Consider the following 11,833-nt stretch of genomic DNA (forward strand, 5'->3'; position numbering starts at 1 on the left):
CACACCTCAAGGACACCAAAGCGCTGGACCAGTTCCAGGCTGTTGAATATTCCACTCCAGGAACCCCCTAGACCGCCCTCTCCAATTGGCTCTGTTCTTCCTCTGAGAGTCCCAAGCCCCAACTCTGCTCCTTCAATGTGCATCACATTTTTTTCATCCCACTGGCAATCCGGAGGCTTTCCTGGACTCCCATTCCCAGCTTTTCTGTTAGAGCCGAGCACAGAGCCAGGCAGACAAGGGCTGGAGGACCAGGAGGCTGTTTGGAGACCAACACAAAACAGCTTAGGACCTGGCTCCCACTTGGGGCAACAGGAGCAACAGGATCCCTGAAGACTATTAATGTGCAGACACCGGGCTCATGGGCTTTCTAGGCAACAGCTCCTCTATATTTCACAAGCCTGAGGGCAGGACTATTATCCTCTTTATATCTGGGAGGAAATAAAGGTTTAGAGCAGTGAAGCAAAGTGTTTCATTTTCACAAAGTAAGTAGCAGAGCTGGGATTCAAACACAAGTCTAGTTGCTCTAATTTGAAGGAATCCAGAAGCCATAGAATCTGTCTCCCACCCGCCCCCCTACAAACTCACAACCAAAATAATTCCACAGACATAGATGTGTCAGTCTGTTTATTAGCAATGACTGTTGGCCCCACCATGAAGCAGTGACTGACCGGGTGACAGAGGGTTAGGTGACTTATAGAAGCATGCTTAGGACGCTGTCTTTTGTGGGAGCTGAGCTGAGCCCAGCCTGGTTATCCAAGCTGAGGGCAGGTAGTCTGGGAGAACTGAACTCAGCCAAGGAGCCAGAGTTGCAGCATCAGGGCCAGGCTGAGCAGGAGACCCCCAATCCCATGAAGCATCTCGCCAGCATTTACATGCATGACTGCAGCATAGAACCTCGCCACTTCCTCATTGGGGTTGCCCTGGGCTGAGTCAAACCACATCTGGATGCAGCAGCCGCTCCCTCGGCTGTAGTTGCTGACCTTGTATGAGTGACTCCAGAGGCCCTCACAAAGGGCGACTGGAGTGGGGAAGTAGGACTCAAAGGTGCGGCAGGGGGCCCCAGCTGGGCACTTGTTAACTCCTTCAGGGAGAGACATGGTGGACACCGACATTCAGCCCCTGGGCCCAAAGCTCACTTCTTGCCACCCCCAGAAAACTTCACCCCACCCCAAATCCTGGAGGATCTTCCAAACCCCACCTCAATCTCCTTTTTCCTAACCCCACCTCAATCGCCCTCACCTGAGGTCCAGTCCCATCCTCTGTGCCAGTTACTCTTGCAGGTGTGGGAGGTGTGACAATCCTCCCACCAGCGCTGACAGTCCTCTTTGCATAAGGGCACATCCAGGAAGCGTTCTTTGCGCCAGCTCTGATTCACCTGGTTGGGAAGTGGGGAGGCAGGGCTCCACTCAGCCAGGGCTGCTGGCAGCCATCACCTTGAAGTGATGGAGGGGGATGGCAGTCTGCTGGGGTGGGTCGGGGGGGGGAGACACGCTACCTGCCGGATCCAGGGCCCCAGGTTGGGTGAGCACTCATAGAGACAGGTGTCCTGGATAAAGTGGCGCTTGCAGGCGGGCTCCATCTTACCACAGTGGTCCCAGTTAAAGTTGTAGAGGCGAGAGGTGTCCTTGTGCAGCTCCTGGCTGGTGTTGGCCGTGCAGCAGGCATTCTTCTTCCAGGGACTGCACTGGGTGGGGAAGACACAGGACTAAGTGCCATACCCTCCTCCTCCTGCCACCTCCTGTCTCTCCCCCATTTGGTTCTTACTCCTCTGCCCTAAGCAGGTTGCCCTGGGAACACTGACTGTGATGGACCCCCCGTCCTAGGCCTCCAGGAACCCCTTTCTTGGAGGAAACACAATTACAACCATGTGATCAGGGGACTGTGGGAGCCCAGGGAAACCCTGTCTTGAAAGTAATAGCTATCATTTATGAGGCACGTAACACTTCATAAAAAGTTCTTTCACATACTCATTTAAAAATTATTGAGCACCTACTTTATGCCAGTCATGCTTATAGATGCTGGAAATACAGAAGAGAACAAATCAGACAGAAATATGTGTTCATGGAATTTTCATTCTGGTCAGAGGAGACAGACAGTAAGAAACTAAATATATATATGTATATATAGTATGTCAGGATATGATAAATGATATGGGAAAAGTTAGAGCAGGAAATGGTAATGTGGAATTGCTGAAATTTTAAATAGGTTAGGAAACGCCTCATTGATAGGTGACATTTTGAGCAAAGGAAGAGAGGGAGTGAGCCATGCAGTAATGGAGTTTGAATACATTTATTCTTCTTGGCATGTAGTAAGATCTGTGTCCCCAGTGGCTAGGCCAGTGCCAGACACATAGTAGGCCCATGAAAATATTTGCTGGAAAAAGTAAGCAAAAGCCAGGCTGGGCGTGGTGGCTCGTGGCTGTAATCCCAGCACTTTGGGAGGCCGAGGCAGGTTCCTGAGGTCAGGAGTTTGAGACCAACCTGGCCAACATGGTGAAACTTCATCTCTGGTAAAAATACAAAAAAATTAGCCAGGCATGGCGGCGGGTGCCTGTAGTCCCAGCTACTTGGGAGGCTGAGGCAGGAGAATCACTAGAACCCTGGAGGCAGAGGTTGCAGTGAGCTGAGATCACACCATTGCACTCCAGCCTGGGTGACAGAGTGAGACTCCTTCTCAAAAAAAAAAAAAAAAAAAAGTAAGCAAAATCCCTACTTTTTAAATCTATCTCTATCTTACATAGAGGCACATCATATTCTCACAAGATTATAATCTAGACTGGGTTTTCCAGGACTGCAAATACCATGAAATAGAAGGTTGTACTATGTGTTTTGTTCTACTAGAATTATTCACTATTTTAGAAAAGTATGACATCAACAGCAACATTGCTTATATTATAGTATCTTAGAATGTTTAAGTCACCAATAGAATATACCTGTATCAATCTTCATTTGTAGCTCCCCATTCATAATGATTTTATGACAAAAGCAAGCATGTGCTATTTCCTAATGCCTTCTAATGTAGTCATACCAGAGAACTGACATATTGAAATACGTATTATTTTATTACAAGTTACTTTCTGTGTGTTTCTCCTTTATATTACAGAGCATTATGTTGATATTTGCAAAAATTATGCATATAAATAGGTTCTTTGAATTTCATTGCAGGATAGAAAAAATAATCTAAAAAAAATCTATCATAAAAGGGAGACATTGAATCTAATAGGGTTGCAATCCACTGGCATACATGTATATAGACTGTGTGAATGTCTAGCCCCTGTGCCTCAAATTACAGCCAGAAGGGCCTCCTCCTCTTCTCCCTTGGCACTCCATGGAACTGGCACTTAGTGAGGGTGGGAAAAGCCAGAGCTTCCCTAGTCTGTCGCCCACCAAAGGAGGAGCCTAACCCAGTCATATTCCTACCCCTCCACAGGGGCCATTCCTGTCCAGCTCCTTTGTGGGCCTATGTGCTTTTGTGAGCCTCATTTTCACTTACTTGTGTAATGTGGAGAATATCATCTACCTACATCAAAGAACCCCTGGGAATATGAAATTTTATACAAAAAACACATGACAATTGGCAGGTGCCCATCGAATGACGACTCAATATCGTTGCCAACATGGTATCCACTTCTGGGGAGGGCCCCCCTAAAATCACCTCTCTACTCTTCCTACTCCACCTTCATCTTCTCCCACAGCAAAAATTCAGGGTGTGGAAGTATCTGACCCCTCAATCCCTCTCCCACCATCCTGACTTTCTCCTCCCTGTTAGAACCATCCATGTCCTTAGTAGAGGCACACTCCAGCCATACTTGGTCATGCAGCTTGTCCTCAGGACCTGGCTTTGTCTTGTGGTGCTTGGCATCCATACAGACATTGAGGAGATCACTCCTGTCCTGGGCACTGCACATGGTGGCTACCCAGACCAGAAGCAGCAGAAGTGGCATCCATTTCCAGGCCATGTCTCTCTGTCCCTGCAGGGGGAGCTAGGGTAGGGAAACCAAATCCTGAGGGGAAAGGGCTCCAGGCTGGGAGCCCATTCACCTCCTGCCTCAGTCTCCCCATCCCTACAGTGGCAAATGAGGTCAGACCCTGTTCCTTCAATGCTGGGGCCCTGAAGCTCCCTGAGGCTAGGGTAGAGAGGGTTGACCAGGAGGGCTCCCTCGCCCCCAGGCTTTAAGGGCTCAGGAGAACTGGCATTAGTGAGTTGAACCCTGGGGACGTCTTCCCAATTTGGAGGAGATACTTTGTGCCCCCCTCATCTTTTCTCTAGGCTTTATCTATGACAAGTAATTAAATTCTTCAGGCCTATGCCCTGCTTCCCTGAACAGAGCCAGGGACACATAATGTCTGTCCAGCAAGGGCTCTGTGGTTAGATGCTGGATCACCTGGGGTCTTGTGCCAGCTTAGAAACCAGGTTAGCCCTGGGGAAGGCAGTGACCCAGCTCTGCCGAGTTCTCAGATCAGCATGAGGATCAAGTGACAGAACCCACAGGATGGTGTTTGGTTAAATGATGCAGAAATGGAAAGAGCAGTGTTTTTAAGTAGTTTTGCTTCCTCAGATTTTTTCCTTCCCTTTTCTCTGAAAGCCATTTTCCTTTCCAGCCTCCTCAGCTGTCTCTGGGCTAATGCAGCAGACCTCACTTTACCTCTCAAAACACAAATGCAGATGAGAATGATATAGACTGGGGGTGGGGCAAGGTGAGGAGGGGGTGAGGAAAAGACTACACATTGAGTACAGTGTACGCTGCTCCGGTGGTGGGTGCACTAAAATCTCAGAAATCACCACTAAAGAACTTATCTATGTAACCAAAATCACCTGTGAAACGATAGAAGTTTAAAAAATTAAAAATAAATTTTTTAAAAATGCAGAGAGCCCCTTAGATCTGAGAGACAACATGAAAGTTTCCCATGTTGGAGCAGCCCGACCAGCACTTGGTATCCTGGAAGGCACTCAACAACAGGAGCAGCCCTCACCTCCTCTGTTCATTGCTGCCCTTGTCCCCACCTCCAGCCATTACAGAGCTATTCCTTTGGGCTCTGTCACTACAGAGTGGGTAATGGAGACTGCTTCCTCTCCCTCTATGGTAAAGGTCCCTCCAAAAACTTACTGCCCATGGCTCTACATGTAGTGTCAAGTCTTCCCTCTTCCAATTTCTTCCCCTTCAAGTTGCCTTCCCCACAGAAGCCAGCGTGATCTTACTAAAGAAAGATGTGGCCAGGCATGGTGGCTCATGCCTGTAATCCCAACACTTTGGGAGGCCGAGGCGGGCAGATCACGAGGTCAAGAGTTCGAGACTAGCCTGACCAACATGACGAAACCCCGTCTCTACTAAAAATACAAAAATTAGCCAGGCATGGTGGCAGGTGCCTGTAAACCCCACTACTCGGGAGGCTTAGGCAGGAGAGTCTCTTGAACCTGGAAGGCAGAGGTTGCAGTGAGCCAAGATTACACCACTGCATGCCAGCCTGGGTGACAGAGTGAGACTCCACCTCAAAAAATACAATACAATACAATACAATACAATACAATACAATACAATACAATACAGAAAGAAAGGTGTATTCCTCCCCTCTGCACAAACCCTCCAAGTCTCTCCACTGCCCTTGTCAACCTTCCCTCCTTTGGGCATCTTACCTGAACCTCCATTGCTGCTGGGAGCATACACGGCTGTGTCTGAGTTGGCCTCTCTCTAAGTGGGTAATAGATCCAGGCCCCTAGGCTGTCCCCACAGCTTCTGTCTTCAGTACAGGGTAGACAATGCACTCTGGTAAGCACAGAGTGAAATCTCCCGACTTAGCTATTCTCCTTCCTCTCTTCCTTCCCTTCCAGGCCCCACCCCCTTCTAGGCTCCCTAAGTCTGTCCATTTAGTCATTCCTCTTTGCATTCATCTCCTTACTGGTTAATTTACTCATTCCAGCATTCACACATTCAACTTTCATCAAAATCTAGAGAATTGCTCATCACCAGGGGGCATCTGGATTTTGTAGGTACTCCAAGTGGTTCTTAGGATAAGGCCAGCTCGATGGAGATAAGGTCTGGTGGAGACGAACCCAGGTCAGGCCAATGGGACCCAGTGAGAGCTCCATCTCTTGCACAACCTTGGGAAAAGTCACTGGACCTTACTGTGCTTCAGTTTGCTCACTAGAAAATTGTTCAGAATTGTATAGGGAAAAACCTGGCACATACTGAATAGGCTTAAGTGACAGCTATCGGGTTAATTTATGGGCAGCTAGGTGGACATAGGTAGAAGCTGAGGTATAGGCCAGGCACAGTGGCTCACATCAGTAATCCCAGCACTTTGGGGGGCTGAGGCGGGCAGATCGCTTGAGGTCAGAAGTTCAAGACCACCCTGGCCAACATGGTAAAACCCTGTCTCTACTAAAAATACAAAAATTAGTGGGGCATGGTGCTGTGCGTGTGCCTGTAATCCCAGCTACTTGGGAGGCTGAGGCACAAGAATTGTTTGAACCCTGGAGGCAGAGGTTGCAGTGAGCTGAGATCATACCACTGCACTGCGGCCTGGGTGACAGAGTGAGACTTCATCTCAAATTAAAAAAAAAAAAAAGAAGAAGTTGAGGTATAGAAGTCAAGGGTTACAGAAAAATTAAAATTGTCTCAAATCTGTTAAACAGCAATATATTACCATCTGGCATTTCTGAAAACATAATTAAGCAATTTTCGATGGCCTTTTTAAAACTGTGGTAAAAACACACATGACATACAATGTGCCATCTTAACCATTTCTAACGGTACAGTTCAGCAATATTAAATATATTCATACTGTTTGCAATCAATCTTGGAAACTTTTTCATCCTGCAAAACTGAGACTCTATATTCATTAAACAATTCCCCATTTTCCCTTTCCCCAGCCCCTGCCAACCACCATTCTACTTTCTGTCTCTGTGATGTGGACTACTGTACTATAAGTAAGTTCCTTGTCTAAGTGGAATCACCCAATATTTGTCTTTTTGTGACCGGCTTATTTCTCTAAGTATAATGTCCCTAAGATTTGTCCATGTTGTGAGGCGTATCAGAATTTAATTCCTTTTTAAGGCTGGGTAATATTTCATTATATGTATGTACCACATTTTCTTTATTTATTCATCTATCAATTGACCTTTGGGTTGCTTCCACTTCTTGGCTATCATGAAGAATACTGCTATGAAAATGGGCATCTAAATATGTCTTTAAGACCTTTCTTTCAATTCTTTTTGGTACATATTCAGAAGTGAAATTGCTGGATTATATAGTAATTCTATATTTAATTTTTGAACAGCTGCCTCGCTGTTTTCCATAGTGGCCACACCATTTTACATTTCCATCAGCAGTGCACAAAGGTTCCAATTTCTCCACATCCTCACCAACACTTATTTTCTGTTTTGGGAGTTTTGGGTTTATAGTAGCCATTATATTGAGTGTGAGGTGATATCTCATTATGACTTTGATTTACATTTCTCTAATGATTAGTGATATTGAGCATCTTTTCCCATGCTTGTTAGCCATTTGTATATTTTCTTTGGAGAAATGTCTATTCAAGTCCTTTGCCTATTTTTATTTATTTATTTTTTTTTGAGACAGAGTCTCGCTCTGTCACCCAGGCTGGAGTGCAGTGGCCGGATCTCAGCTCACTACAAGCTCTGCCTCCCAGGTTTACGCCATTCTCCTGCCTCAGCCTCCCAAATAACTGGGACTACAGGCGCCCGCCACCTCGCCCGGCTAGTTTTTTGTATTTTTAGTAGAGACGGGGTTTCACCGTGTTAGCCAGGCTGGTCTCGATCTCCTGACCTCGAGATCCGCCCGTCTCGGCCTCCCAAAGTGCTGGGATTACAGGCTTGAGCCACCGTGCCCGGCCCTTTGCCTATTTTTAAAAGTGGGTTTTCTTTTTGTTGAGTTGTAGTACTCTTTTACGTATTCTGGATTCACCCTTTATCAGATATATGATTTGCAAATATTTTCTCCCATTCTGTATGTTGCCTGTTGATTATCCTTTGATGGAGAGAAGTTTTTAATTTTGATGTAGTCCAGTTACCTATTTTTATTTTTGTTTCCTGTGCTATTGGTGTCATATTCAATAACTCATTGTCTAATTCAATGTCGTGAAACTCTTTGCCTAGGCTTTCTTCAAAGGCTTTCATCATTTTTGCTTTTATGTTTATTTAAGTTGTGGATCTATTTTGAGTTGCTTTTAATATTGTATAAAAATGTGTTTATACAAATGTATTACACCTGTGTAAAGCTGTAGGATAAAGGTCCAACTTTTTTTTTGTTGTTGTTTGCATATGAATATCCAGTTGTGTCCCAGCACCATTTGTTGAAGACTATTCTTTTCCCCATGTTTTAATACCCTTGTCAAAAACCTGGACTCTCAGTTCGATTCCACTGATGTATGTCTCTCCTTATGCCACTACCATGCTGTCTTGATTATTGTAGATTTGTAGCAAGTTGTGAAAGTGAATAGTGTTATTTCTTCAATTTTTTTCTTTTTCAAGATTGCTTTGGCTATTTTGGATCTCTTTCATGTCCATATGAATTTTAGAATCAGGTTGTCAATTTATTTTTTTTGTTTGTTTTTGAGACGGCCTCTCACTCTGTCGCCCAGGTTGGAGTGCAGTGGCGAGATCTCAGCTCACTGCAAGCTCCGCCTCCTGCATTCCCGTCATTCTCCTGCTTCAGCCTCTCGAGTGGCTGGGACTACAGGTACCAACCACCTAGCCTGGCTAGTTTTTTTGTATTTTTTAGTAGAGACGGGGTTTCACCGTGTTAGCCAGGATGGTCTCCATCTCCTGGCCTCGTGATCCGCCCGTCTCGGCCTCCCAAAGTGCTGGGATTACAGGCTTGAGCCACCGCGCCCGGCCCAGGTTGTCAATTTCTACAAAAAAGACAGCTGGGATTTTTGACAGGTCTTGAGTTGAATCTGTAGATCAGTTTGGGGGAGTATTGCCATGTTAACAATATTAGGTATTCTGACTGATGAACACGATATTTGTTTCTATGTATTTAGGTTTTTAATGTCTTTCAACAATTTTTTTTAAAAAGACATTTATTCAGTGTCACGATCAGACTATTACATTTAGCAATCAACAGCATCGGTGCAAAAAACAAAAATCTACATTAAAATCCTTTGTTGAAATGCTTTACACTTTCCACAGAACAGAAACTAAAATAACCTGTTATACAATTAGTCACAAATACAGTCCTCAAGTTTTTTGCCCATACACATGAGTATTTGTGTAAAACATGTCTTCTTTGTAGCAGCTAGGCCCTGCCACCACTGTGCTTGGCTGAGTTCACAAATCTGTTGTAACCTGTAGCTTCCCTGTCACTTCTCTGGCTCTCCTCTCCTGCTAAGCTTTGTTTCCTAATTAAAATCTTCTGCCACTGCCATAGCTACTGCTGCTGCTGGAACTGCCATAGCCAACTTGGTTTTGTGGTTTTGCAAAGTATTGGCCTCCACCGCCATAGGGGCCAGAGCTTCTGCCTCCAAAATTTCCTCCCTTCATGGGTCCAAAATTTGAAGACTGATTGTTGCAATTGCCAAAATCATTATAGCTTCCACCACCTCCAAAATTGCTTCCATCATTACCAAATCCATTATAGCCATCCCCACTGCCACCATATCCACCACCACCATGGCTGCCACCAAAGCCACCACGACCACTGAAGTTTCCTCCACGACTGAAGTTGTCATTCCCACCGAAACCACCTCCACGACCACCACCAAAGTTTCCAGAACCATTTCGACCTCTTTGGCTGGATGAAGCACGAGCCATCTCTTGCTTTGACAGGGCTTTCCTAACTTCACAGTTGTGGCCATTCACAGTATGGTATTTCTGAATGACAGTCTTATCCACGGAGTCATGGTCGTCAAAGGTTACAAAGGCAAAGCCCCTTTTCTTGCCACTGCCTCGGTCAGTCATGATTTCAATCACTTCAATTTTCCCATACTGGTCAAAATAATCTCTTAGGTGATGTTCTTCCGTGTCTTCTTTAATGCTGCCAACAAATGTCTTTTTCACAGTGAAGTGGGCACCTGGTCTTTGAGAATCTTCTCTTGAGACAGCTCTCTTTGGTTCCACAACTCTTCCGTCCACCTTGTGTGGCCTTGCATTTATAGCTGCATCCACCTCCTCCACAGTGGCATATGTGACAAACCCAAAGCCCCTGGAACGCTTGGTGAATGGATCTCTCATTACCACACAGTCCGTGAGTGTTCCCCATTGCTCAAAATGGCTCCTCAGGCTCTCATCAGTTGTTTCAAAGCTCATCCCTCGAATGAAGAGCTTCCTCAGCTGTTCGGGTTCTTTGGGAGACTCTGACTTAGACATGATGGCAGGGAGAAGAGAGACTTTCACGATGCTTCTTCGGCAGCGTCCACAGGCAGTCAACAATGTTTTATAGTTACAAGTCTATTACTTGTAACTTTTACTTTTGTTAAACTTATTCCCACATATTTTATTCTTTTTATACTATTATGAATGGAATCATATTCTTAAATCCATTTTCATAATTGTTCACTGCTGGTGTATAAAAATACAATTGATTTTTGTATTTTCTTTTTTTTTTTTTCGAGGCAGAGTCTGGCTCTCTTGCCCAGGCTGGAGTGCAGTGGCCGGATCTCAGCTCGCTGCAAGCTCCGCCTCCTGGGTTCACCCCATTCTCCTGCCTCAGCCTCCCAAGTAGCTGGGACTACAGGCGCCCGCCACCTCGCCCGGCTAGGTTTTTGTATTTTTTAGTAGAGACGGGGTTTCACTGTGTTAGCCAGGATGGTCTCGATCTCCCGACCTCGTGATCCGCCCGTCTCGGCCTCCCAAAGTGCTGGGATTACAGGCTTGAGCCACCGCGCCCGGCGATTTTTGTATTTTCATCTGGTGTCCTGAAACTTGTTGAATTCATTTAGTGGTAGTGATATGGTTTTTATGAATTCCTCAGAATTTTCTGTGTACAATATCATATCATCTATGAATAAAAATAGTTTCACTTCTTGCTTTCCAATTTGGATACTTTTTATTTCTTTCTTCTTGAATAATAGCCCTAGCTACAACCTTCAGTACAATGTTAAATAGACACGGTAAGAGTACATATCCCTTTCTTATTCCTGATCTTAGGGTGAAAACCTTTCACCATTGAATACGATATTATGTGTTTTTTTCAGAGATGCTCTTCATTGGGTTTTGGGTTGAGTTCTCTTCTACTTCTAGTTTGTTCAGCGTTTGTTTAATCATTAAAGGATATTGAATTTTTTCAAACAAGATTTTCTTCACTAATAGAGATGATCACGTGGTTTTTGTCCTTTATTCTAATAATATGGTGAACATCAATTGATTTTTGGATGCTAAACCAACTTCCATTCCTGGAATAAATCTTGCTTGGTAATAGTATATACTTTTGACATGTTGCTGGATTCAGTTTGCTAGTATTTGGTTAAGAAGATTTACATCTTAATTCATAAGGAATATTGATCTGTGTTTTCTTTTCTTGTGATATCTGTGTCCGATTTTATAATAGGGTAATACTGGCTCATATAATACAACTTACAGAATGAGTTGAGAAATATTTCCTCCTTTTATTTTTTGAAAGAGTTTGTGAAGGATTGGTGTGAATTGTTCTTTAAACATTTGAGCCAGGTGCGGTGGTTCATGCCTGTCATCCCAGCACTTTGAAAGGCAGAGGTGGGAGAATCACTTGAGCTCAGGAGTTCGAGACCAACCTGGAAAACCTTGTCTCTACTAAAAATAAAAAAAAATCAGCCAGGCATGGTGGTATGCACGTGTAATCCCAGTTACTTGGGAAGTTGAGGTGAGAGGATTGCTTGAGCCCAAGAGGTTGAAGCTG

The 11,833-nt window shown here is 44.8% G+C and overlaps 2 protein-coding genes across 7 annotated transcripts in view; both read right to left on the reverse strand.

Annotated features, from left to right (window-relative positions):
- The window catches only part of FOLR2 (folate receptor 2 (fetal)), a 6,961-nt gene extending 1,171 nt beyond the window's left edge, over positions 1 to 5,790 (reverse strand). The window contains exons 1-5 of one of the 6 annotated variants that reach the window (XM_011993668.1): positions 5,635 to 5,773; positions 3,809 to 3,982; positions 1,496 to 1,684; positions 1,240 to 1,375; positions 617 to 1,018 (exon numbers count right to left, since the gene is read on the reverse strand). In XM_011993668.1, coding sequence (XP_011849058.1) covers positions 789 to 1,018; positions 1,240 to 1,375; positions 1,496 to 1,684; positions 3,809 to 3,982; positions 5,635 to 5,661 — 756 coding nt within the window. In that variant the 5' untranslated portion in view covers positions 5,662 to 5,773 and the 3' untranslated portion in view covers positions 617 to 788. Of the gene's footprint in view, positions 1 to 616; positions 1,082 to 1,239; positions 1,376 to 1,495; positions 1,685 to 3,808; positions 3,983 to 5,634 lie in introns of those variants that run through there. The other 5 variants (XM_011993664.1, XM_011993663.1, XM_011993667.1 and 2 more) reach the window with 5 other exon arrangements.
- Positions 5,791 to 9,031: 3,241 nt separating this feature from the next.
- LOC105549235 (heterogeneous nuclear ribonucleoprotein A1-like) lies at positions 9,032 to 10,376 on the reverse strand. The gene has a single exon (XM_011993669.1). It carries the CDS (start codon positions 10,324 to 10,326, stop codon positions 9,364 to 9,366), a length of 963 nt encoding a protein of 320 aa, XP_011849059.1. The 5' UTR covers positions 10,327 to 10,376; the 3' UTR covers positions 9,032 to 9,363.
- Positions 10,377 to 11,833: the final 1,457 nt, after the last annotated feature.

This window comes from Mandrillus leucophaeus, unplaced genomic scaffold (genome assembly GCF_000951045.1).
Source record: "Mandrillus leucophaeus isolate KB7577 unplaced genomic scaffold, Mleu.le_1.0 Scaffold432, whole genome shotgun sequence".
NCBI lineage: Eukaryota > Metazoa > Chordata > Mammalia > Primates > Cercopithecidae > Mandrillus > Mandrillus leucophaeus.